The sequence below is a fragment of the Neolamprologus multifasciatus genome, unplaced genomic scaffold (genome assembly GCF_963576455.1).
Source record: "Neolamprologus multifasciatus unplaced genomic scaffold, fNeoMul1.2 chr03_unloc_1, whole genome shotgun sequence".
Lineage (NCBI taxonomy): Eukaryota > Metazoa > Chordata > Actinopteri > Cichliformes > Cichlidae > Neolamprologus > Neolamprologus multifasciatus.
In genome coordinates, this window is record NW_028181971.1 from 1,231,618 (window position 1) to 1,257,741 (window position 26,124).

Consider the following 26,124-nt stretch of genomic DNA (forward strand, 5'->3'; position numbering starts at 1 on the left):
TTTTTGTGTTGGATGTAAAAGACCCTTATGAAAAAAACACAGAGGGAACAGTTTATCCTGCCCGGGATAGGGTTACCGGGGCCCCGCCCTGGAGCCAGGCCCGGGGAGGGTGCCCGAGGGCGAGCGTCTGGTGGCCGGGCCTTAGTCCATGGGGCCCGGCCGGGCACAGCCCGAAGAGGAGACATGGGCCCATCCTCCCGCAGGCCCACCACCCGCAGGAGGCGCCATAGGGGTCGGGTGCATTGTGTGCCGGGTGGCGGCCAGGAGCGGAGGCCCTGGCGGACTGACCCCCGGCTGCCAAGACTGGCAATAGGGACATGGAATGTCACCTCTCTGGTGGGGAAGGAGCCTGAGTTAGTGCGTGAGGTTGAGAGGTACCGGCTAGATATAGTCGAGCTCACCTCTACGCACGGCTTGGGCTCTGGAACCAGTCTCCTGGAGAGGGGCTGGACTCTGTTTCAGTCTGGAGTTGCCCCTGGTGAGAGGCGGCGGGCTGGGGTGGGTATTCTAATATCCCCTCGGCTTGCTGCCGGTACGTTGGGGTTTTTCCCGGTGGACGAGAGGGTTTGTTCCCTGCGCCTTAGGGTCGGGGAACGGGACCTGACTGTCATCTGCGCTTATGCGCCGAGTGGCAGTTCGGAATACCCAGCCTTCTTAGAGTCCCTGGGGGGGGGGTGCTGGAAGGTGCTCCACCTGGAGACTCTGTTGTCCTGCTGGGAGACTTCAATGCTCACGTGGGTAACGACAGAGAGACCTGGAGGGGCGTGATTGGGAGGAACGGCCTCCCTGATCGGAACCCGAGCGGTGCTTTGTTATTGGACTTCTGTGCTAATCACAGTTTGGCCATAACGAACACCTTGTTCGAACATAAGAGTGTCCATAAGTGCACGTGGCACCAGGACGCTCTAGGCCGTAGGTCGATGATCGATTTTGTAATCGTATCACCAGACCTGCGACCATATGTTCTGGACACTCGGGTAAAGAGAGGGGCTGAGCTGTCAACTGATCACCACCTGGTGGTGAGTTGGATCAGGTGGCGGGGGAGGACGCTGGACAGACCTGGTGCACCTAAACGCGTAGTGAGGGTGTGCTGGGAACGACTAGCAGAGGCCCCAGTCCGCGAGATCTTCAACGCACACCTCCGGCAGAGCTTCAACAGCATTCCGAGGGAGGCGGGGGACATTGAGTCCGAATGGACCATGTTCAGCACCTCCATTGCCGAAGCTGCTGCATTGAGCTGCGGCCGCAAGGTGGTTGGTGCCTGCCGTGGTGGTAATCCCCGAACCAAATGGTGGACACCAGAGGTGAAGGGAGCCACCAGGCTGAAGAAGGAGTCCTATCGGGCTTGGTTAGCCTGTGGGACTCCGGAGGCAGCCGACAGGTATCGACAGGCCAAGCGGAATGCGGCTCGGGCAGTGGCTGAAGCAAAAACTCGGGTGTGGGAGGAGTTCGGAGAGGCCATGGAAAAAGACTTTCGGACTGCCTCGAAGAGGTTCTGGCAAACCGTCAGGCGTCTCAGGAGGGGAAAGCGGTGCTCTACCTGCACTGTGTATAGTGCTGGCGGAGCGCTGCTGACGTCGACTGAGAAAATTGTCAGGTGGTGGAAGGAATACTTCGAGGACCTCCTTAATCCCACTGACGCGTCTTCCGAGGAGGAAGCAGAGTCTGGGGATGAGGGGAATGACCCGCCAATTTCCAGGGGCGAGGTCACTGAGGCAGTTAAACAACTCCTTGGTGGCAGAGCCCCTGGTGTTGATGAGGTCCGCCCCGAGTTCCTGAAGGCTCTGGACGTTGTAGGGCTGTCCTGGTTGACACGCCTCTGCAATGTTGCGTGGAGATCAGGGGCAGTACCCGTGGATTGGCAGACCGGGGTGGTGGTCCCCATCTTTAAGAAGGGGGACCGGAGGGTGTGTTCCAACTACAGGGGGATCACACTCCTCAGCCTCCCCGGGAAAGTCTATGCCAGGGTGCTGGAAAGGAGAGTTCGTCCGCTAGTCGAACCTCTGATGCAGGAGGAACAATGCGGTTTTCGTCCTGGTCGCGGAACACTGGACCAGCTCTTCATCCTCTCGAGGATACTTGAGGGTGCATGGGAGTTTGCCCAACCAGTCTACATGTGTTTTGTGGACTTGGAGAAGGCATTCGACCGTGTCCCTCGGGGTGTCCTGTGGGAGGTGTTGCGGGAGTATGGGGTGTCTGGCCCATTGCTACGGGCCATTCGATCCCTATACAACCGTTGCAAGAGCTTGGTTTGCATTGCCGGCAATAAGTCGGACTCGTTCCCGGTGGGTGATGGGCTCCGCCAGGGCTGCCCTTTGTCACCGGTTCTGTTCATAATTTTTATGGACAGGATTTCTAGGCGCAGCCAAGTGGCGGAGGGCTTTCGCTTTGGTGGCCTCAGGATCTCATCTCTGGGGTTGCAGAGGGGCAGAGGGGATTGGGGCTGCAGCTGCAGTAATGCAGACGCTGCACCGGTCCGTCGTGGTGAAGAGGGAGCTGAGTGTAAAAGCGAAGCTCTCAATTTACCGGTCGATCTACGTCCCTACCCTCACCTATGGCCACGAGCTGTGGGTAGTGACCGAAAGGACGAGATCGCGGATACAAGCGGCGGAAATGAGCTTCCTCCGAAGGGTGGCTGGCATCTCCCTTAGAGATAGGGTGAGAAGTTCGGCCATCCGGGAGGGGCTCAAAGTAGAGCCGCTGCTGCTCCACGTTGAAAGGAGCCAGCTGAGGTGGTTTGGGCATCTGACAAGGATGCCCCCTGGGCGCCTCCTGGGTGAGGTGTTCCAGGCATGTCCCACCGGGAGGAGGCCCCGGGGCAGACCCAGGACACGCTGGAGAGATTATATCTCTCGGCTGGCCTGGGAACGCCTTGGTGTTCCCCCGGATGAGCTGGAGGAGGTGGCTGGGGAGAGGGAGGTCTGGGCCTCTTTGCTTAGGCTGCTGCCCCCGCGACCCGGCCCCGGATAAAGCGGATGAAGATGGATGGATGGATGGATGTAAAAGGCGCACATGACGCTGGGCTAGAATCATGGCAGCGGTCAATGACGGTCCAGGCGTGGGATTTCTCTCGTGGAAATATGCACATTATCTTTTCCTTTCTATTGGTAGGTGGCACAGTGCACTTGTGGCAAGTAAACAAGCTAGAAGACTGGCAAAGTTATGGAAGCAACACATTAACAAGAGAATTCTGAGTAAAACCAAAGTTATTTTCCCTAGTAACTAGTTACTTTGAAAGTAACGAGTAACTTGAAGTAACTAAGTTACTTTTAATAGAAGTAACTAGTAATGTAACTAAGTTACTATTTTAAAGTAACTTACCCAGCAATGGTGAAAAGTGGTCAATAAAGTAATGCTACAAAGCGTGTTCATGCAAACATTGTCGGGTCTGCCGTGGTACAATGGGACTTCTGCTCATGAACCTCTGTGCACAGCGTCTGCAGATCTGAATGATGAATGGCAAACGACACTGATTTGCAGCGGCATAGGCACACTTAAATTTTCTTCTGAAATTTTCGCTTTCTAGTTTAACTTGTTATTTTACTTGGATCCTTCATCTCCTAAACTGATGACCCAAAGGCGGATTATAAACCACGATGCTGCTGGAAGGTTCTCTGCCATGTTTGACCCTCACATGGCTCGTAGTGACCTCGACTCACGTATTTTATCTTTTAATGATCAATGTAAATTGTTGGAAAGCCCACTGATAACATGTTTACATGGCTAAAATGTTATGGCTCATTCATTGATAGTATTTTCGCCGTAGAAATTGTTATGTCCTATATTATTGAACCCACCATGTCTGTGCTGATGCTCTTTTAACGCACCACATAGGTACTCGAGGCCATGCAGTGGCTGCTAGTCTGTGTTCTCAGTATTTTTATGTGTCAGTTCCAGTTTTAGAGCTCTAACGTGCAGCTATCATGTTAGGAATATGTTAGGAATAGACAGGAACACTGAGCACACTGAGGTCAAATCTTTATTTTACCACTCGCTGCATTCTTGATGTTCATGAATTCAGCAGGTTCATGATTGTCTGCAGCATTAATCTCATATTTCCATTAAAAGTGTTGAATTTGACTGTTTGATGTTCTTTATGATCTCTGGCACCAGTTCATCTGTAGGCCCAGCTCAGTCCATCCATTTAGTGAAATGATGTTTAAAGGTCTCCTTGTTCTGTGAGCGTGCACAGATCCTGAAGCAGAAAGCCTGGGTTACAGAGAAATGATCATCACTGTGATGATGCTCATCATCTCTGACTGGGATTTGAGGTTTTGTCAAAGCAGCAAAGAAAGCCTGGCTATGTTGGACTGGGTGTGGAAGCAGCTCCCAGTTTGAGTTCAGGAGACAGACACCCTCTCTACTTTACTCGGAATGCTTTCCACTTCCTCCATTGTCTATCGTATTTACATCCCATCAGTCTAATATTGAATGTTATTTTTTCCATCTCTGAGATCTACAATACTAATCCAATCTTGCTGAGTGGGAGGGTCTGGGTGTAACCACTTCTTTGTGATTGCTTTTTTGATTTGCGGCTAGAATTATTTTAACTAGATATAGTCCTCCTTTTGTATCTGTTCTTTTATGTTTCCTAGATACATCACTTGGCAGGTGTTTGGAAGTGCATAACCCAGAATATTATCCATGGTCATTTTAAGGTCTTCTTTTTAATTTTTATGCACTTCCAGAATACATGTGAATGATCTGCTTCTGTTTCTCCACACAGTCTCCAACATTTCTGTGGACTTGAGGTCTGTTTGCTTTTAATTTTGGGTGTAATGAAAAAACGTGTCAAATTTTTCCAGCAAAATTCCCTCCACAACGGCGAATTTGTTGTGCTGTGTTGTATTTCACACATACTGACCCATTCCTTCTCTGTTATAGTTATGGCCAGTTCAGCTTCCCATTTCTTTTTAAGGTAAAAGGTTGTGTCCTGTCTATCTTCTTCTAATGATCTATAGAAAGTGGAAATGGCTTTAAATTGTTTATGTTCATAGCAATTTTTTACTATTCCAACAATACCCAATGATTTTTCAAGCCAGTCAGACTTTATTTGCTTTACGCAATAGTCCCTAACTTGCAGATATCTAAAAAAATCTCTATTTTCCAATTTGTATTTATTTTTAATTGTTGGAAACTCATTAGTCTTCCATTTTTCATTAGAGTACAAACTGCTGTAATCCCTTTTAACTCCCACCGTTTGAATGTTTGGTCCAATTGTCCCGGCTTAAATTTTTTATCATGTCTAAACCATCTCAGCAAAAATAATTGTTCTTTTAACTGATGTTTTTCTATTACTGTGTGCCATATGTCTAATGTAAATTTCACAATTTGATTCATTCTACTTTTGTAAGAGGTCATTAATTGTTTGTCAGAGATACAAATTTGAATTTTGTTTCCCTCAATTTCTTTCTCAATTTCCTTTCCTTTCATTTCAATTTCAATTTCAACTTCCTTCCACCGTGCCTCATATTCTGGTCTACACCAACCAACAAGAGGTCTAAGTTGGGCTGCGTAAAAGTATTCCCTTAGGTTAGGCAAAGCCATCCCTCCCTTACACTTCGGGAGTTGCAATGTTGTTAGCCTTGTTCTGGGCTTCTTCCCATCCCATATAAACCTTGAGATCATCTTGTCCCATACTTTAAATTTTCTTTGAGGTATAGGAAGTGGGAGTGATTGAAACATGTATAGCAATCTTGGGAGAACGTTCATCTTTATTATTTGAATTCTAGAGTAAAAGTTTGTAGGTGTTGTTGACCACCGTTCTAGGTCTTTTTTTATGTTACCCTCCACCTGATTGTAGTTTGTGTCCAACATAGCAGATAATGATTTTGTCAAGGTTACGCCCAAATATTTCATGGTATTCAAGTGCCAATTTAATTTATATTCATCTCTAATCTTTTGAGAAGGTGTATAACTGAATGATAAAATTTGTGTTTTGCGTACATTAATTTTGTAGCCCGACAAGTGTTCAAAGGTATGGAATAGTTGCATCAAAGTTGGAAAGCACTTGTCAGGATCTCGTAAGAAAGCAATGACATCGTCAGCAAATAATCCAATAAGATGTTTTTGTCCGGCAAGAGTTACCCCCTCCAGATTTGGATGCTGCCGCACTGCTTGCGCTAGTGGCTCGGCATATAAAGCAAAAAGAATTGGTGACAAGACACAGCCCTGTCTTGTACCTCTATGTAGCCGAATTCTGTCCGTCAGGCTACCATTCACCTTGATTCTGGCTGTAGGTTGATTATAAATTGTCCTTATACATTGTATTGAACTGTCCTTAAACCCAAATTTTTTCAATACTTCAAATAGGAAGAGCCAACTAACACTATCAAATGCCTTTTCTTGATCTAAACTTATTAACACAGTACTGATATTGGTCTTTTCTGCATTGTCGATAATGTGAAGGACTCTCCTTATATTATCCTGTGCCTGACGTCCCTTAATGAATCCGGTTTGGTCCACTTCTATCAAATCTGGTACAAAGTTTTGAAGTCTTTTGCTAATAATCGAGGCGTACAGTTTGTAATCGTTATTAAGAAGGGAAATGGGTCTATAGTTCTTGCAATACTCTTTGTTCTTACCTTCTTTAGGTAAAATTGTGATGATGGCAGACACTGAGCTGGATCAGGTGACCCTGAACCATCCCTTAGTTATGCTGCCATAGAGATGGATAACAGACGGATTGTTGTTTTGTGTGTCTGCAGTCTGTCAGGCTGTCTGATCACAGAGGAAGGCTGTACTTCCCTGGCCTCAGCTCTGACCTCCAACCCCTCCCATCTGAGAGAGCTGGACCTGAGCTACAATCATCCAGGTGACTCAGGACTGAAGCTGCTGTCGGCTGGACTGAAGAAACCAGGCTGGAGACTGGACACTCTCAGGTATGGAGAGAATGTCTGATATAGGAGGAAGAGCTGGAAACATTTCCTGTGTCCTTCACTCACTTCCTGTTTGTTTGCTGCAGATGAGACATGAACAATCACACATGCAGGAATATTTTCAGGGACAGACACACTAACTGGATAGTACATGGATATTTATGTAGGGGGTCTCCAAGGAGTCTGTTTGCAGGAACATTTAGGTCACAGGTGTACCTGAGATAGATGCCAGTGTACCTAATAAAGTGTCAGCCATGTGTATGTTTCCCATGCTGTATGTCCACAGTGATAGTGACAGAAGGATGAAACTGTGAATCATTTCAGTCTTTGTGTGTGATAAAGAGGCAGACAGGAGCAGCTAACATTTGGAAATGGAAGCTTAAATAATGACAAACTCTACATTCACGGCTGAATTCACAATAAATTTGTTCTCAAGTGCACATTTAGCTAATGCTAATACTGTTTTCCCTTGCTTTCTACAACTTGAGCAGCTATTGCTAAGTAGGCCACTTTGCTCTGCTAAGGATTTGTGTGACCATGATGGAAACTCTGATAAGCTAATGCTGCTAAGATAATGCTGTTTATGGGCCCTGTTAGAATCAATATTTCATTCTCATTCTGTTGTTTGAGAACAATATTAACGTCTCACATCATTATAACACAAGAGAAAAGGGTATTAGTGTTAGCTACTAATGCTTATTCACCTCAAATTAGCTTTAGCTGCTAATGGGAGCCTACTTAGCATAAACCCTTCACATCGTTATAATGCAAGGGAAAAGAGTCACTCATGGCAGCCTACTTAGCATTAACTCCTCACTAATATAATGCTAATTTACATCAAATTAGCATTAGCTGCTCATATTGTTTTAAGAAAAGAGAAAACGGTATTAGCTTTAGCTGCTAATAATTATTCACCCCTAATTAGAATAAGCCGCTAAAAGCAGCCTACTTAACATTAACTCCTCACTTTGTTGTTACCCAACGGAAAAGAGTATTAGTATTAGCTACTATCATTTTTAATAAGTAAGAGAAAACAGTGTTAGCATTATTGGATAATGCTAACTCACATTAAATTAGCATTAGCTATTTACAACAGCGTACTTAGAATTCGCCACTCACATTGGTTGTGTCCAAATTCATGGATCCTCCTGAGGACCCGGCCTTTGCGTTCTACGTGGGCCGGGTCCTCGGAAGTTCGGATAGGCCGCAAGTAAACGGCTGGGGAAATTTGACGGTCTAGCCTTCTGATTAGCGTCATCGCTGTCTCGGTGGAGTTTAATAAACTCGGCCGTCTGCTCCTTGCTATCTAAAATATATCAGGACACTGGCGTAAATTCTCGACCGTCTCATACTTCTGTTTAATTAGTTTTCTGTTTGACGTTTAGTCAGCTGTGTAAAAACCAAGGAGGAACCCACCCGGGGGATTAATAAAGTTTTATTTTATCTAATCTAATCTAATAACTTTAATCTCAGCCAAACCGATTTACTCGCGAACAAACAAAACACTGAAAAAAACCCAACAATGACATTTTTAGGTTGTCTAAGTGACTTATATATTACGTTTAACCCGAGTAACAAAAGTCCGCGGTGATCTGAAAATGATATGCCGGGAGTTGTGCCGTTCTCGGCGGCTTCAGTGACCCTCGAGCTCTCGGCTAGCTATCGAGCTGGTGGGTAACAGACGTCTCCGAAAACGTCGAAGCACTTTTGCAAATATGCAATATCTTGATAAACCGTGCAGATATTTGATGTTTACGCAGCTACTTTCTCGCCTGAAAATATGTTAAAAGTTTATTTTGTGACCCAGAAGGATTAGTATGAGTAATTTTAAAACTTAGTACCTGCCGCCATTGTTGGAAACTGGAGTTTGGCTGGGCCGCGCTATGAATTCTGGGATATGGTGGGCCACGAAGGACACACCCGACCCATCCTTCAAATTTGGGGAAAAGGAGGACGCATTTGTCAGCTGCATTCGGAGGAGTCTACGAATTTGGACAGCCTTCAGCGCGTCGCTGTGACGTAATCGGTCTACAAATGCGGCCTCAGGAGGATGCAGCCCATGAATTTGGACACGACCATTGTTAAAAAGTAAGGGAAAACAGTATTAGCAGTAGTGCATAATGCTAATTCACGTCAACGTAGTATTAGTTAACCCTTTAAGACCTACCATAGAACCAAGTCCGCCAGAGCTTATATTATATTTTTACATGCTGTAGTGCCATTTTTGGGAGCATTTCAAGTTGCTATACATCAATACAACCATTACAGCCTAGATTTTAATAATATGTAGGAATTAAGTGCATAGTGATTACATAAATTGCAAAAAAGTGCAATAAACTACAAAAAAATTGAAAATCGTTTTTGTTTTTTTAACATATATTTCTAGTTAGAGAAATTTAAGAGGCTTATCCCTCAAAACTGTAAATACAAAAAAGTTGCACAAAATAGTTTCCCACCACAGGAAATTTATTTTGAGTGTCTTCATAGTTTTATTTTTGAAATACACCAATTTTTATACACTGCAGGAAAAACGAAAATAAATATTATAGTGCAAATTTGCAAAAAAGCAGCATATGCATCAAAATAAACTATTTCCAGCAGTGCAATATGAGTCCTAAGCATCCCAGAAACGATACAGAAAGTCATAAAGTCAAACATAACTTTTAAAAACACCAGTATAGGCTCATTGAGGCCCGGACCGTAAAAAACTACATTTCCGCAAAAATGACGTCACTTCCGGTTTCGGGCAGGTCATGGCGGACATGCGATAGTTCGCGCGTCTAATCCAATGTAGGAAGTGTTACAAACAGCTGATCGGATCGGCAAAGCGTGTTTCTGGAATATTATGTTTTTGTTGCTGCAAGCGCTTTTTATGCAGTTTTTGCAAAGCTATATGTGGAAGGAAACTGTGACTTAGGACAAGCTGATAGCATAAGATGTAAGTACAACTCCTCAGGTTTCATATGCAAAAAAAAATATTGCGCTAGCTCACGTGGTTGCAGAGCTACCGGGATTTAAAAATAGTTACGCAAAACAGAGCGTGCCCGCTCCTACCGGTTTTAAAGGGTTAATAAGGGCAGCCTACTTAGCATTAACTGCTCCCTAATATAATGCTAATTTACATCAAATTAGCATTAGCTGATCAAGTTGTTATAAGGAAAGAGAAAATGGTATTAGCATTAGCTGCTAATAATTATTCACCCCTAATTACAGTTAAGCCCTAATGGCAGCCTACTTAGCATTAACTCCTGACGTCGTTGTAATGCAGGGGAAAAGAGTTACCATTATCGGATAATGCTAATTCACATCAAATTAGCATTAGTTAATAACGGTAGACTTCGTATTATTAGCTGCTGTCATTCTTACAAAGCAAACAGTATGAGCATTAGCTGTTAATGCTTTTTCATCTAAAATTTGAATTAGCCACTAATGGCGTATTGTTAAAAAGTAAGAAAAAACATTGTTAGCATAAGTGGATAATGCTAATTCACCTCAAATTAGTGTTAGCTAATAACAACACCTGCTTAGCATTAGCTGGTCACATTGTTATAAGACAAGAAAATATGGTATTAGCATTAGCTGCCAATTTCTATTTACCTAAAATTAGCATTAGCGACTAATGGCAATCTACTTAACATTAACTCCTCACTAATACAATGCTAATTCACATCAAGTTAGTAATAGTTATTAACGGTAACACACATCACATTGTTAAAATATAAGAAAAAACATTGTTAGCATTTTTAGATATATTAGCATTAGCTAATAACGGCAACCTACTTGGCATTAGCTGCTCACATTGTTAGAAATCAAGAGAATATGGTATAAGCATTAGTTGCCAATGCTTAGTCACCTAAAATTAGCATTAGCCACTAATGGTAGCCTATTTAGCACAAACTTCTTAATGCTAAATGAAGTTAATTAATGCTAAATAGGCTTAACTGAAATGAAAGTAATGTTAGCTATAGCTGCTGATATTGTTAAAAGGTAACATAAAACATTGCTAGCAGCAGCGGATAATGCTGACACACATAATAATTAGCATTACCTAACAATGGCATCCTTCTTAGCATTAGCTGCTCATATTGTTATAATGCAAGGGAAAAGAGTTGGCAAAAACATTGTTAGCATTAGTGGCTAATGCTAATTCACCTAAATTAGCATTAGCTAATGATGGCTACATACCTAGCATTAGCTACTGATATTGATATAAAGCAAGAAAATATGGTATTAGCATTGGCTTTTAATGCTTTTTCATCTAAAATTAGAATTAGCCACTAATGGCGTCCTATTTAGCATTAACTCTTCACATCGCAGGGGAAAAGTTAAAATTGAATAAAAAAAGTGTTCTCATTAGCTACTCGTATTGTTAAAAAGTAAGAAAAAACTTTGTTAGCATACGCGGATAATGCTAATTCACCTCAAATTAGTATTAGCTAATAACGGTAGACTTCGTATTATTAGCTGCTGTCATTCTTACAAAGCAAACAGTATGAGCATTAGCTGTTAATGCTTTTTCATCTAAAATTTGAATTAGCCACTAATGGCGTATTGTTAAAAAGTAAGAAAAAACATTGTTAGCATAAGTGGATAATGCTAATTCACCTCAAATTAGTGTTAGCTAATAACAACACCTGCTTAGCATTAGCTGGTCACATTGTTATAAGACAAGAAAATATGGTATTAGCATTAGCTGCCAATTTCTATTTACCTAAAATTAGCATTAGCGACTAATGGCAATCTACTTAACATTAACTCCTCACTAATACAATGCTAATTCACATCAAGTTAGTAATAGTTATTAACGGTAACACACATCACATTGTTAAAATATAAGAAAAAACATTGTTAGCATTTTTAGATATATTAGCATTAGCTAATAACGGCAACCTACTTGGCATTAGCTGCTCACATTGTTAGAAATCAAGAGAATATGGTATAAGCATTAGTTGCCAATGCTTAGTCACCTAAAATTAGCATTAGCCACTAATGGTAGCCTATTTAGCACAAACTTCTTAATGCTAAATGAAGTTAATTAATGCTAAATAGGCTTAACTGAAATGAAAGTAATGTTAGCTATAGCTGCTGATATTGTTAAAAGGTAACATAAAACATTGCTAGCAGCAGCGGATAATGCTGACACACATAATAATTAGCATTACCTAACAATGGCATCCTTCTTAGCATTAGCTGCTCATATTGTTATAATGCAAGGGAAAAGAGTTGGCAAAAACATTGTTAGCATTAGTGGCTAATGCTAATTCACCTAAATTAGCATTAGCTAATGATGGCTACATACCTAGCATTAGCTACTGATATTGATATAAAGCAAGAAAATATGGTATTAGCATTGGCTTTTAATGCTTTTTCATCTAAAATTAGAATTAGCCACTAATGGCGTCCTATTTAGCATTAACTCTTCACATCGCAGGGGAAAAGTTAAAATTGAATAAAAAAAGTGTTCTCATTAGCTACTCGTATTGTTAAAAAGTAAGAAAAAACTTTGTTAGCATACGCGGATAATGCTAATTCACCTCAAATTAGTATTAGCTAATAACGGCAACCTACTAAGTATTAGCTGGTCACATTGTTATGAAGCAAGAAAATATGGTATTAGCATTAGCTGCCAATTCCTATTCATCTAAAATTAGCATTAGCCGCTAATGGCAGTCTACTTAGTATTAACTCCTCACTAATATAATGCTAATTTACATCAAATTAGCATTAGCTGCTAACAACAGCCTACCTAGCACTAGCTACAAACACTGTTAAAAGGGAAGGGAAAAGTGGTAGCATTACCCGATAATGCTAAACTCGCATCAAATTAGCATTAGCTAATAACAGCAGCCTTCTTAGCATTAGCTGCTCACATTGTTACGGCAACCTACTTAGCATTAGCTGGTCACATTGTTATAAAGCAAGAAAATATGGTATTAGCATTAGCTGCCAATTTCTATTCACCTAAAATTAGCATTACCTGCTAATGGCAGTCTACTTAGCATTAACTCCTCACTAATGTAATGCTAATTCACATCAAATTAGCTTTAGCTTTAGCATTAGCTACTAGCATCAGCCTATCTAGCACTAGCTGCTCACATTGTTAAAAGGGAAGAGAAAACGATATTAGCATTAGCTGGTAATAATTATTCACCCCTAATTAGAATTAGTCGCTAATGGCAGCATACTTAGCCTCATTTGCATTATAACGATGTGAGGAATTAATGCTAACTTACATTAAATTAGACTCCTGTTATTAGCTAATGCTATTTAGAAGTAGCTGCTCACATTGTTATAAAGCAAAGGAAAACGATATGAACATTAGGTTCTAATGCGTATTTGCCTTAAATTAGACGTAGTTGCTAATGGCGGTCTACTTAGCATTAGCAGCTCAGATGTTGCAATGCTAGGTAAAAGAGTGTTAGCATTAGCTACTCACATTGTTAAAAAGTCAATGTTAGCATTAGTGCATAATGCTAATTCACATCAAATTAGCATTAGTTAATAGCGGCATCCTATTTAGCATTAGCAGATAATGTTGACCTTGGCCCACTGGAAAAGTTAAGAACTAAAGATTTAGGAGTGTTTCTCGATAGCTCTTTCTCATCTGAGAAACAAATGAATTCTGTTATTAAAACCATCTGTAAGGTTTATATTGTTGATTGTCATTTATGCTTAGAAATATTTACTCATATATGCTTAGAGTTGTATAATCGATTGCATAATGATAGAGGTTTGATCCTTAATAGTCTGTAAAGACTTTGTGTGCCTTCCAGAGTGCTCTGGCATGCACACACCACTTGGGGCCATGAGAGAGGTCGTACCCTCTCTTACTGATTTATGGTGTAGGACAGGGGTCTCAAACTCAATTTAGCTGGGGGCCGCTGCAGGCAGAGTCTGGGTGAGGCTGGGCCGCATTAGGTTTTCCACAAGAAAGGCATGGTTAAAAAATTCCAATCTTCTCAAATCTCTTTATTTTTATTTTTTAACACAAAATATGAAAAATAAATAAACAAATGAAGAATTAATAAGAAAATAAATCAATCTGTAATACATAAATAAAATAATAATAAGATATTTTTAATCAGTGAACTTATGTGTTTTTTTCAGTCTTATGTATCTGCTGTATTTAGATTGAAATGTCTGTATTAACAGTTCTATAACCTTCTTCTGAACATGAGTGGAACACTGTAGAAAATGAACTGTTCTTCTGAACATGGCTTCTCTTGCCTACTCCTTGCTGCTAGAGACCTGGCAGCATTTCCTCTTGCATAGCCGAGCCAGATTTGGCCTGAGGGAGGAAGCAGTTGCGACCCTCAGTATGTCTTGAAGATGATCATCCGTAAGTCTGGACCTGTACTTGGACTTATTGAAGTTCAAAGTGGAGAAGAGCTTTTCCCACAAGTATGAGCTACCAAAAAGGCACATGGTCCGCTTGAACATTCGGGAAAGCCGAGGGAAACTAGGGCTCAATTCTCTCAAAAATTGTCCAAGCTTGTCTGCTTTTCCACTCACCTCCCTGAACTTTGCTTTGAGTTCAGAGCTGCACTGCAGCTCAATGAGCTCCATTTGAAGCACAGAAGGGGCATCTTGCACATCAAAGGAGAAGGGGTCCGCAAAAATTTGAAAGGTGGCTCTGTGTGTCTTGAAGTCAGCAAATCTGTGATCAAATTCCTCCTGTAGCCTCAAAATGACATCAACATACTTGTCAGCACTGAATGGTGTGCCTGCATCCACGAGTGCCTTGCATGCTGGGAAATGGCAAAGGTTTGTCTGAGAGAGCTGAGCTTTCCAGAGCGCAAGTTTTGTGGAGAATGCTCTCACGTTGTCATAGGCAGCACTGACAAGTTGCCCCTGGCCTTGTAACGTCTTGTTCAGTACATTAAGCTCATGTGTTATATCAACAAGAAAAGCTAAGTCCATGAGCCATTTGGGATCAGTTAGCACAGGAACACTAACTCCATCCTTCTCCATGAAGGCTTCACTTCTGCTCTCAACTCAAAAAGTCTCTTTAATACATTTCCCCTGCTGAGCCAACGTACCTCAGTGAAGTCGAGCACATCCCCATATTCTGACTCCATTTCCTCTAAAAAAGCACAGAACCTTCGGTGCTTTAAGCCCCTGGATCTGATTTGGTTGATGCATTTCACAACAATAGACATCACATTGTCAAACTTCAGGCATTTGCTGCAAGAACCTGCTGATGGATAATGCAGTGCAGAGCAATGTCCTCCTCCACGCCTTCCTCTTCCAGTTTTTTTTGAACAAGTGCCACCAGTCCATTTTTCCTCCCTGTCATTGATGGCGCTCCATCTGTTGTTATTCCAACAAACCTCTTCCATGGCAAACCAACATTCTCAATGGCATCACACAGCTTGTAAATATCTGCTGAGCAGTGGTCTGGCCATGCATTGGAATTACTGTGAGCAGCTCCTCCATCACTTCAAAACTGTCATCAACACCACGGACATACATTGGGAGCTGGGCAGTGTCGGTGATGTCTGTGGTCTCATCAAGAGCGACTGAGTATACACTGAAACATTTGGCTTTCTCACACAGTTGGTCATAAATGTCACTTGACAGGTCAGAAATGCGATCTGCTGCGGTGTTGGCAGAAAGGCTGATGTTGCTAAACTGACCTTTCGTTCCCGGACAGACTATATTTGCAGCCTGCAATATGCACTTTTAGACAAATTCACCTTCTGTGAATGGCTTCCCTGCTTTAGCAATCATCTCACTAACCACGTGGCTTCGACTGCTGCATTATTCTCTTTGGTTGCGACCCTATAATTCATCCGGGTTACCGGGGACTGTTCTTGCCGATGAACAGGTGTCGCTATGTGACTGCAGACTAAATTGGGCTGCATTGAGTTCATTACTTTTATTTTATCCCGCCGCCTACGCGTCACTTTGAGAGTTAATATGAGATCTCTCTCTGTGAAAAAATAACTAAAACTCCCACTGACGTGTGTATAAATCTATATACGTATAATGTCCCGCTGGGCAGCAACTTCAAAAAAACAACTTTTTTTGAAGTGTTGTGAATGCAGCGCGCTGGGGCGAATGTCCGCGTTTGCCCAATAGAAAGGAGGAAGCCAGCCAGGCACAGAAAAGAAAGAAACACTCCAGGGCAACGCTGCTGTAACTTTTACTCATTGAGAAATGTTTCCCTGCTTGCATCAAGCCCGGCTGGTGTCCCCTGAGATCCAGATCCCACCCTGATTGGTGGGTTAATTCAGCTCCGCACACAACACTGTAAAGTGTCATACATTATCAAACTAACATTAAATTTTCATATTAAGGTGGGGGCCAAAAACTATCGTCCTGCGGGCCGCAATTGGCCCGCGGGCCGCGAGTTTGAGACCCCTGGTGTAGGAGGACACCTACTCTGTGTCTGGTTAAGTATAAGAGCCCTTTGTTAGGGGGACCACTGGACTCTTAGCACCAGCTTTGGGGTCACAGGGTCACATCTGGAACACACACACACACACACACACACACACACACACACACCTACACTATGCACAGACTGGTACTCTTTGTTCATACCTGTGTAAGACGTCATATGTTAATGAACTTATGCATATTCATGTAACCTCAATAAAGAGCAGTGTTACGAGGGAGCAGACGAGAGCGACTGAGGTCAAGTGAAGGAACGGCGCTGTCACAGTTCTCTCCCTCATCAATTGTCTGGTTTTAGCGGTGGGTCTGTGCTAGACGACCCATCACCAGCTTTTTCCAGCTTTTTCCACTGGTTACCAGTACGTGGTAGAATCCACTTCCAGATCTGGTTGTTTGTCTTTAAATCTCTGAATGGATTGGCTCCATCTTATCTCTCTTTAACAAAATAATCCAAGTCGAGCCCTCAGGTCTGCAGATAAGTAGCTTCTGACCAGAACTAGACGTAAAAACAGAGGTGAGCTTTATCGATCGCTGCAGCCAAACTCTGGAACAGTCGCCCTTCACATCAGGTCGTCACCAACACTCGACATTTTTAAAACCCGGTTGGAAACACATTTGTACTCTGTAGCTTTCAATTCTGACGAGTCTTTATAGTAATTACTGTGTATGTTTCCTATTTTCTCTCTACTCTGTGCAGCACTTTGGCTCAAGCTGTTTTTAAATGTGCTGATAAATAAATGTAGATTTCTTTGAATAAAACAGTGGAGCCGAGCTTTGAGCTCAGTGTGTAACAGTGTGTGTATGAGAGCCATGTAATGTCCATGTGTGCATGCTGACTGTGCTGCTCTGACCCCCCTCCTCCTTTCAGGGTGGAGCCTGCTGGAGTCCGATGGTTGAGACCAGGTCTGAGGAAGTGTAAGTGTGTTTTTAATGGGATTCATGAAAACAAAGCAGCACACATTCAACCATCTTCATCATGTCAGGAGTCATCATCAAAGTGTCAATCAATGAACAGATGATGATCAATAACTGCAGCTGGATTGTGTTTGTTCTCTCCATCAGATTCCTGTCAACTCACAATCGACACAAACACAGTGAACAAATGGCTCCAACTGTCTGACAACAACAGGAAGGTGACACGTGTGAAGGAGGTTCAGTCATATCCTGATCATCCAGACAGATTTGGTTTTTATCAGCTGCTGTGTAGAGATGGTCTGACTGGTCGCTGTTACTGGGAGGTCGAGTGGAGAGGAAACGTTTATATATCAGTGAGTTACAGAAGCATCAGAAGGAAAGGACGCAGTTATGACTGTGACTTTGGATACAATGATCAGTCCTGGAGTCTGTTCTGTGATTATAATGGTCCTGATTCTGTCAGGCACAATAACATACAAACATACATCTCCTCCTCCTCCTCCTCCTCCTCCTCTGTCTCTAACAGAGCAGCAGTGTATGTGGACTGTCCTGCTGGCACTCTGTCCTTCTACAGAGTCTCCTCTGACTCTCTGATCCACCTCCACACCTTCAACACCACATTCACTCAAACTCTTTATCCTGGGTTTGAGTTCTGGTCTTCTGGTTCCTCAGTGTCCCTGTGCTGAGTGGGGTGTAAAGAGTGTCTCCTGTTACAGAAACACTCTGACTGTTGAACAGATAGTTCAGTCTGTACATGTCTGTCTCTTTCACTCACAAACACGTTTTCAGATTCATGGATTCAATCAGTTGATGTTTGAAACTCTTCTAAATGATTCCTTGTAAACTTCTTCCTCTTCAGTCACAAACAAACAGGAAGTGATGTCACATGTGTTCCTGTCCACACAGCAGAATGAGTCTATTGCTGACAGTGATGTACAAACAGAGTGAGCATTTCTGAGGCCCAAAATAAACTGAGTAGTTCACTGAATGAACAATGGACTGTGAGCTCAGTTCCTTCATCATTAGTATGGATTATATATGTATATGTATTATATTAGTATCATATATATCAGGTGCTGCTGCTGCTGCTTTCAGTCATTGTGCAAATGTGCTGTTTGTAAGGTTGTAAAGCTGCAGTCAGCTGAGACTGAAGAAGTCACCTGATCAGTGAGCAAACGTTTCTGAAAACGTCCAGATGAACAGAATCAACCTTTTGGGATCAGCCAGCAATGCAGCATCATTGTTGTTCAGGTTCAGAGGTTTGCAGGAATGAACTGATGACCAGAAACAGCTGCAAAGTCCAATAAAATACCAGCTGGAGTTCAGCTGCATTTGAAGAAGTCAAAGAAAAGTAAGGATGGCAAAGGGCGATGTTTTCTTCCAAAGAACTGAAAACATGGTCGACGCCTCATTAGAAGAATAATCTGGACATTTGTGAGGAACTCTAACCAAGAAAGCAACACAAGAAAGCAACGTCAAACAGATCCAACAGACAGTTTCCATGACTGGAAGTGTTGAGTGTAAAAATGCTACATTGCATTATTGCATCCTCTCACCACAGGAGGTGCTGTTGGCACCACTGATTGCTGATCAGCTGTTCTCTGATGATCTGATTGATACTGTGAATAACGGGACTCACTGAACTCTGTGACACAGTGAAGATTACAGAGTTTAACTTCAACATCTGACTGACGTCACACAGAAGGATGAACCAGTGAGGCACAGAACACAGTTACTGGAGATACTGGATCAGCTCCATGTGAACCTCTGATGGAGAAGCTGCTGACCCAGAGAAACATCAGGACATGACAGGCAGCTGCACTTATCTAACAACATGTAGCAGAGCTGATCTATGTTAGAGGATCTATCACAGCAGCTGAAGCCAAAGTCCAACACTGGATAGCAGCTGAGCCTGTGCTGAGTGTAGTGTTACAGGAAAAGGGCAGAAACACTGACACTGGTAGCTCACAGTGATGCTGACTGGGGCACAGAGCTGAATGATGCAGCATCAGGACACTGTTTCAGTCTGACTGACAGAGAAACCTGTAGCTGTATCTACATGTGAGGCAGAGGCTACACAAGCAGCTTTCTATGTTTCACAGTGACTGAGATCTTCAGTGGGGGTGGACATGCTCCTGTACAGACCTCTGAGGAGAACCAAGGTGCAGTCAAAGAGTCCAGTCTGTCCTCACAGATGTGAACATGTGGTTTCATCAGGTCTGCTGTCAGCTAGCAGGCTCACATCAGAATCACTGTTCCTGAAAAACACAGTCTGTGTGACATCATCAGTCAGCTGATCGTCCCAGATCTGAATGGTTTCTGTCTCTACTGAGGAAGTCAGAGAATATCACTGAGGTGTGGATCAGGTCTGAGTGAGCTGTGGAGGGACAGCTTTAAACAGTCCACAGGTCTCACGTCCTGCTCAGTCTGGTAGCAGATACCTCGTATTGTTCCAGATGTGCTGACATCACCAGCAGCAGCAGCACAGCTGTGTGATACGATGAATCTCAGTTATTGATCCAACACACAGTAAATACAAAGATCAGGATTTCTGAGAGTAATCATTATGAGTCTGAACACATGATCACTGAATGTTAGTCTCCACAATAATAAGCTAACACAAGCAAACACAGCTTTCAGCTCTTATTTTGAAACTGGCTTATTTAGAGAGCTGTGATGTGAGCGTGCCTGGCTCTGAGGCACTTGGGTCAGCCTCTGTTGTTTAGAAGTGTTACAGACTGTGAATGACACAGACCTGTCAGTTTCCATGTTTGTCTGTAACACAGCTCATGCTGAACGCATCCATCCAGTGTTATTGATCCAGTACTAATACCAGCATTGGGATCAATACTACAATACACAATCACATGTGTCCACGTGATGCAGTTTGAAGAGCAATAAGATGTCTCTGTATGAGGAGGCGGGGTCACAGGAGGTTCACAGAAACTCTGCAGCAGCATCATCAGCTCACATGGAAACTTTGATGATGCACTTCTGTGGTGTTTTTACAGAAACACGTCACAAAATTAGCTCCACCTGTTTTGTGTGTGAGCTTTGAGTTTCTTGTCTTCATTCTGGATTCTTGTGTTGCTGTTTTTACACACAGCAGATATTTCCTGGTTGCTTCCTTGATGATGTGGGGATTAGGGAAACTATTTTACTGCTATTGTTAATAATCATCATCATTACCATTGCAGTACTAACATTAATAACATAATCTACAGCATTGATATTGCATTCAGATGTTTAAACATATCGGTACCCAATTAGCCTTTATTACAGGTGCAGTTATAACCACGTTAAACTGTTGAGTTAAATCAATGATCTTAAATGCTTTTGAATGCTTGTTATAATCTTAAATGTGTATGTGCTGATTCTGAAAGGCCTAACTCTGAGTACACTCTGTGCCAAAGTAGACAGGAAGTGCAGGCTTTTGCAGAGCGTGCTTGTGAAAGGTACTTTGAGGAGCTGTTGGGAGGATGCTATTTGAATAACCAGGTTATTCATTGTTATCTTTTAGTCATTTATATCTTTTTATTAAGCTTTGAAGTAGGGGCACTCATTTGATTAAAACCTTTATTCAACATATTACAGATATAGTTTCAGTTAGGTTATTATGCACATGAGAATTGGCCTCTCTTCTCATAAGACAAAGTTCGTGTGAGGTCGAGCCACACACACACACACACACACACACACACACACACACAGTACATAGACTCATTTATAGGTGAGAGGTTAGTCATGTTTGCTTGCAACTGCAAAATTGTCTCTGCAAAAAGAGGAACAGTTTCTTGCAGGGTGTGGGTCTGGTGTTCCAGACGAGAAGTGAAAGTCAGAAGGCTGACAGGAAGCATCTGCTGTGGAGACGGAGACAATGTTATTTTAAACTGTGTTAAAAGTCTTTGTGGTTTTGAAACCTATGTATGACCTGTATCTGATTGACGTTGAAGGGGCGTATTAAATTTAAGCCCTGATGGTATATAAAGCATCTGCTTATGCTCTGTAAGTCGGGGATCGGCGCTGTCTGCGTACGGCGGTGGTCCCCCCACGCGTGCATTAAATCATCGTTTGACTCCACCTGGCCGGATCAGTGTTGTTATTTTGAAAGTTGATTACCTCCTCTAACCCTCCTCAATATTGAACCCAACAATGACCACATGAAGCTTTCTGAAGCTTGGATTGAAAACGCTTCATTACTCAAAGCTTTCCAACACAGGCCTCTGTGCTGCCATCTGGTGGACAAACATATGAAGTGCAGCGTGAAGCTACAAATTAAACTGCTTCAGCTACGTTTATATATAACATACTATAACCTATATAACTATATGTATAGTGTATTATGTAGGTTTTAGAGCTGGGGGTAGAGTTGCTGATGGCCTGGTTGTTATTTATGTTCCCCATGGTTCACCAGCTCTCACACAACATCAGCACCAATGATCCACGTCCTTATAAACCTCTGAATCAGGTCCTGAAGCTGTGACGTCCTGAGTGAAGACCTCACTGATCACATGACTCTGGTCACCTGGACTCAGTGTTTCTGAAGCAGTGTGCTGGGTTTTTAAAAATACGTGGCTGCTGCCTGATGTTGGGCCCACAGAGGAAGACGACTCACTCGCTCTTCTTCACTTCCTCCTTAAACATGTGGAAGGAGAGCAAAGTGCTGCCAGACTCTTATTTCTGACAGGAACAGAAGAAACCACAGCAAACTGTTCCAGTTCTTCATCTTCATCACAATCTATTTATTTCTGATGGTGTCTTCAGTCTGAGGGTTTGAAGTTTCCATGTCTGTGTGATGTGTGGTGTGAAGGCTGCTGGTTAAACTGGGACTCACTGGTTAAAGCACTGAGTGCTCATAGAGAGATGCTCCATGAGTCCCAGTACAGACTACAAACATGGTGGAAACTTAGCTTTGATATCCACACACTCTGCACGTCTGTGAGTAACTGTGATGAAGATGTGCAGAGATCTGTGTACAAACAGGAGAAAGACTGTAAAGACTCTGTGCTTCTAACAGCCTCTGTTAACATATGTGAGGCTGTTTGTTGTTGTTGCCATGGAGCTTTTCACTGTTTGGGTCAGCAGGTCATGTGATCAGGTTTGTTCTGTGAAAGCTGGACGATGGTTCAGTGTCAGGGTTTGTTTGCATTCATCAATAAATATCTAAATAAATCAAAGACTCCATGTTTGTTCTTTCATCATGTGACCTCTGCTCATCCATCTCTGTGTGTATCAGGATACATTTAGTTCATAATACACGAGTCAGAGAAATCAAACAAAGACAGCGTGATGTCCTGTATGGACAGGTGGAAGGAACCAAGTCCTCAGCTGAAACACTCGTGTTTGTCCACAGACAGGAAACACAGCAGGAAACTTTCTCACAGAAGTGCAGCTCATGGATAACACACTTCCTGTCAGTCAGAATGAGGCTGGAGCCAAACACAGAAAGGTGTTTTTGTCCAGATGAGCCCAGAGAAGAAACACGAGTGTTCACAGACATCAGAAGCTCAGAGAGGTGAAACATGAGGTTGGAGTCCTCGTCAGCATTCAGAAGAGCTGCTGTGAAACCCTGAGTACTCATGACAGACTCTGATGGCACAAACACATCATGATTCAAACAGAAAGACAAACATGGAGCTCCTGATCCTCCTGCATGAGAACAAGCTGACATGCGCGCTGTGTCTGAGAGTGTCTCCCTGTCACAGTGACAATGACACAGCTGCTGCTCACAGTCATTAAACTGACCTGAGGTCAGCTGCTAGGACGTCTCTGTGCTCCTTACATATGAACCATGTGACCTCACATCAGTGCTGTGGATGACTGTAGTCATAGAAGAGTAGAGCTGTAGCAGGTGGTGTGAGGAGGAGGAGGAGGTGGTGTATTCTAGTTAACGCAGTACTGAAACACTCCAGCAGAGGGCGCTGTTAAGTCCTTATTGTAATACAGTTACTGTGTGCAGTTATACTTCATACATAATCTGCACTTATTTCCATCAGACATGCTGTCAGTAAATGATTGGTTTCTATTGATTCTACTTCCTGTTGACTAGTTTGATGACAGTGAAACAATCACAGCTGATTGTGTGATGATGTAAACTGTCACTGTTACATTCAGTGTGTGTGACATAATGTTAGTGCAGGGCTGATAACAGCCTGGTTCTGTTAGAAACACATGAACGTGTCCATAGATCAGTGTGTGTTTAACATGAGAGCTTCAGCCCTGCTGATGTGTTCAATAAAGACATGTAGGAAAACTGATGAGACTCTGAAATAACTCTTTATATTTATAATGTAACTCTGCATCAAAAGAACAACAAAGGATCCCAGACAGGTTTATGTGAACAAAGACGATTCTGATGTTTCTGTGTTTCTAACAGTTTGACATTATTAGTAAACAGACTGCAGTGAACAGGATTTATAAAGAGCTTATATATAAAGATATGACAGCTGTTTGACAAGTTTATCACTGTGTGTTTGGACCTGATCAGTCCAGCTGTTTACTTGAAATATGTTCATTTACCTGTTCTGTTATATTTATGTTCTTGTCTCTGTTGAAAAACACATTTTAATGTCCCTCAGATTTTTCTCCCAGATGAATAAATATAAAAATGACACAAACTGACTGCAGCTACTTTTTGTCCTTTCTGTCAAAAACCTTCATGTGACTCATGAGAGACACGTTTCAGCTGTTTGTGACAGATCAGAGGCCAACAAGTCATTTATAACACTTTCCATCATTGTTTAGCACAAATGGGTTATGGCACACATGTTGACACAGCAGCGGGGGCCGCAGTGAGAGTCAGAGCGAGGAGATCAAAACTCCTGTTTGACCACAGCCTCAGTTTGTTCCTGCACTTCAAACACTTCCTGTTGTTGACTGGGGTGGAGTCAGGAAGCCAGCGAGGCCCTGCAGGACTGAGACTGCAGACTGGGACATGCTCTGTGATGGAGATCAACAGCATCACTGACTGTTTCTGTGAGGACACATCATCCCAGCAGGGCTGTTTCCCAACAACAAGCCCTGGACCATCAGAGACCTGAAGCTGCTGCTGAATGAAAGAAGAGGATCTTCAGGTCTGGAACAAGGACGAGCTGAGAGTGTTAATAACGTTGCTAATGTTCAGCTACACTTTACTAGGTCACATCTGTGACACACGTCACTTAAATAAAGAAGGAAATATTGGCTCTGTTTTATCTGCTGGGCCCAAAAGTGACTCCCCGTATTTAAACTGCTATGAATAACTTCTTGGTCTATAATATGTGAAACATGTGTCAAATGTATCCATCATGAAAGATATCAGGTCATCTTGAGCCACAAAAACATTCCTATCATGAGGTAGAAGCTGGAATCAGTTTGTTGCAGACGTTTATATATCCGATATTTATCCAGTTAAAAGTTGAAATTCAAAAATGTCTTTTCAAGAGTCGTTTGTCCAAGAGGAGCAGAAACTGCAACAAATATAACAACAGTTATTTAAGGCTGTTTTAAATGGCCACAAAGGAGCAGATTGGTTATAATGCAGAGGAATAAAGATGAAACACTGTTTTTTATTTCATGTGTAACACCTTTCAATAATGTGTTGACTAAAGTCTATTGACCAGTATAAGTAAAGACATCACACACACACATGGAAACACTGAAACCTGTTTTTGGTGCAGCAGCGGTCCCAGCTGCTCGCCTTTATCTAGACTGGGTCGGCTGCTTATCTCAATATAATCAATGTTTAAAGTTTTGTTCTCAGTGTTTCTGTGTTGCTTCGTATAGGATCTCCCAGCATCATCACTGTGCTGTCCAATCATTGTGTGCTAGGTTACCCTTATAGTGCAATGTGTGTTTGCACAAAGAGAAGCATGTGTGTCAAATATAAATAAGCACAGAACAGAAAAAGCTGCTCGTTTCTTCTATTTAGAGTCAAGTTAGTGTTTTGTGTCTTTGTTTGAGGCCTAATGTCAAGCAGAGGTGTGTGTAACTGGACTGGTCTGTTATATGTGTGAAATGTGTGCTTCTCTTCAGCATCATCTTTGTCACTGCTGATTCCTTTGTGTCATCATTTGTTGAGAAGAGAGAACAGTTATAACGGAGGAGCAAAAGGAAGCCCTGAAATCTGCATCCAACAAGGAAGTGTTGGCTCACCAGTGATCCCAGCAGAGCCACTGGTTTGGCTCCAGTTGTTCTAGATTCAATGATGTTGTTGCTACAGATACATGTTAGCATCTTTATTGTAGTAAAGTCTTGTAATGTGAAGATAGAAACAAGGCAGAAAACAGCTCCATGATCTGATCTTAATGATGTTGTTTTTATTTCTGTCTTTCAGAACTGGATTGGAAACTATCAAAGGTCTAAAAACAGCCTCAACCCTCCCAAAGAGCAAACTTTCCACACGTCATCTTTCAGCTACAATCTTTGTTGCAGGGATCTTCTGCCAAACAAGGCTGAGAGAAGATTTCTTACAGCTGTCATGTTGATGCTGTTTCAATCTTTGGGCAAACACACTCATATATTAGGGCTGATATCAGGGCTGCACAAGTTCTTTGTGTTTGTGATCATGAATAATAGAAGTGTGCCTGTTGAAGATCACGTTTCACAAAGAAAACATTCAAACAGTAATTGTTTTTATTGTGGAATATAAAACATATACAAAATTTATAATATAACATTTTTCTGATTCATTTAGATTGTATGCACTGAAATTCTTCACTAGTGCTCGCCCCAAAATAATAGGAAGAATAGGCCATAATTGAAAATACAGTTTCAGCCAACTTCTCGAGAATGTCAGTCTTTACTTTGGAGGTGGGCAGAAGATTTCCACTCTTTTTATACTCCTCGGTGGCTCTTTCCAGGTACATTTCAGTTTCAGATGCAGACTGTGGGGAACAGCTTCGGCTCACAACGTTCTGTGAACTTCTGCCTTTTGAGAATAATGGTGTCCTGA

General features: G+C 42.5%; 1 protein-coding gene across 6 annotated transcripts in view; it reads left to right on the forward strand.

Annotated features, from left to right (window-relative positions):
- The window catches only part of LOC146490533 (protein NLRC3-like), a 133,633-nt gene extending 111,269 nt beyond the window's left edge, over nucleotides 1-22,364 (forward strand). For all 6 annotated transcript variants that reach the window (XM_085153070.1, XM_085153067.1, XM_085153068.1 and 3 more), the window contains 3 exons: nucleotides 6,708-6,881; nucleotides 17,146-17,192; nucleotides 17,340-22,364. In XM_085153070.1, the coding sequence (XP_085009196.1) occupies nucleotides 6,708-6,881; nucleotides 17,146-17,192; nucleotides 17,340-17,878 (760 nt within the window). In that variant the 3' untranslated portion in view covers nucleotides 17,879-22,364. The remainder of the gene's footprint in view (nucleotides 1-6,707; nucleotides 6,882-17,145; nucleotides 17,193-17,339) is intronic.
- Nucleotides 22,365-26,124: the final 3,760 nt, after the last annotated feature.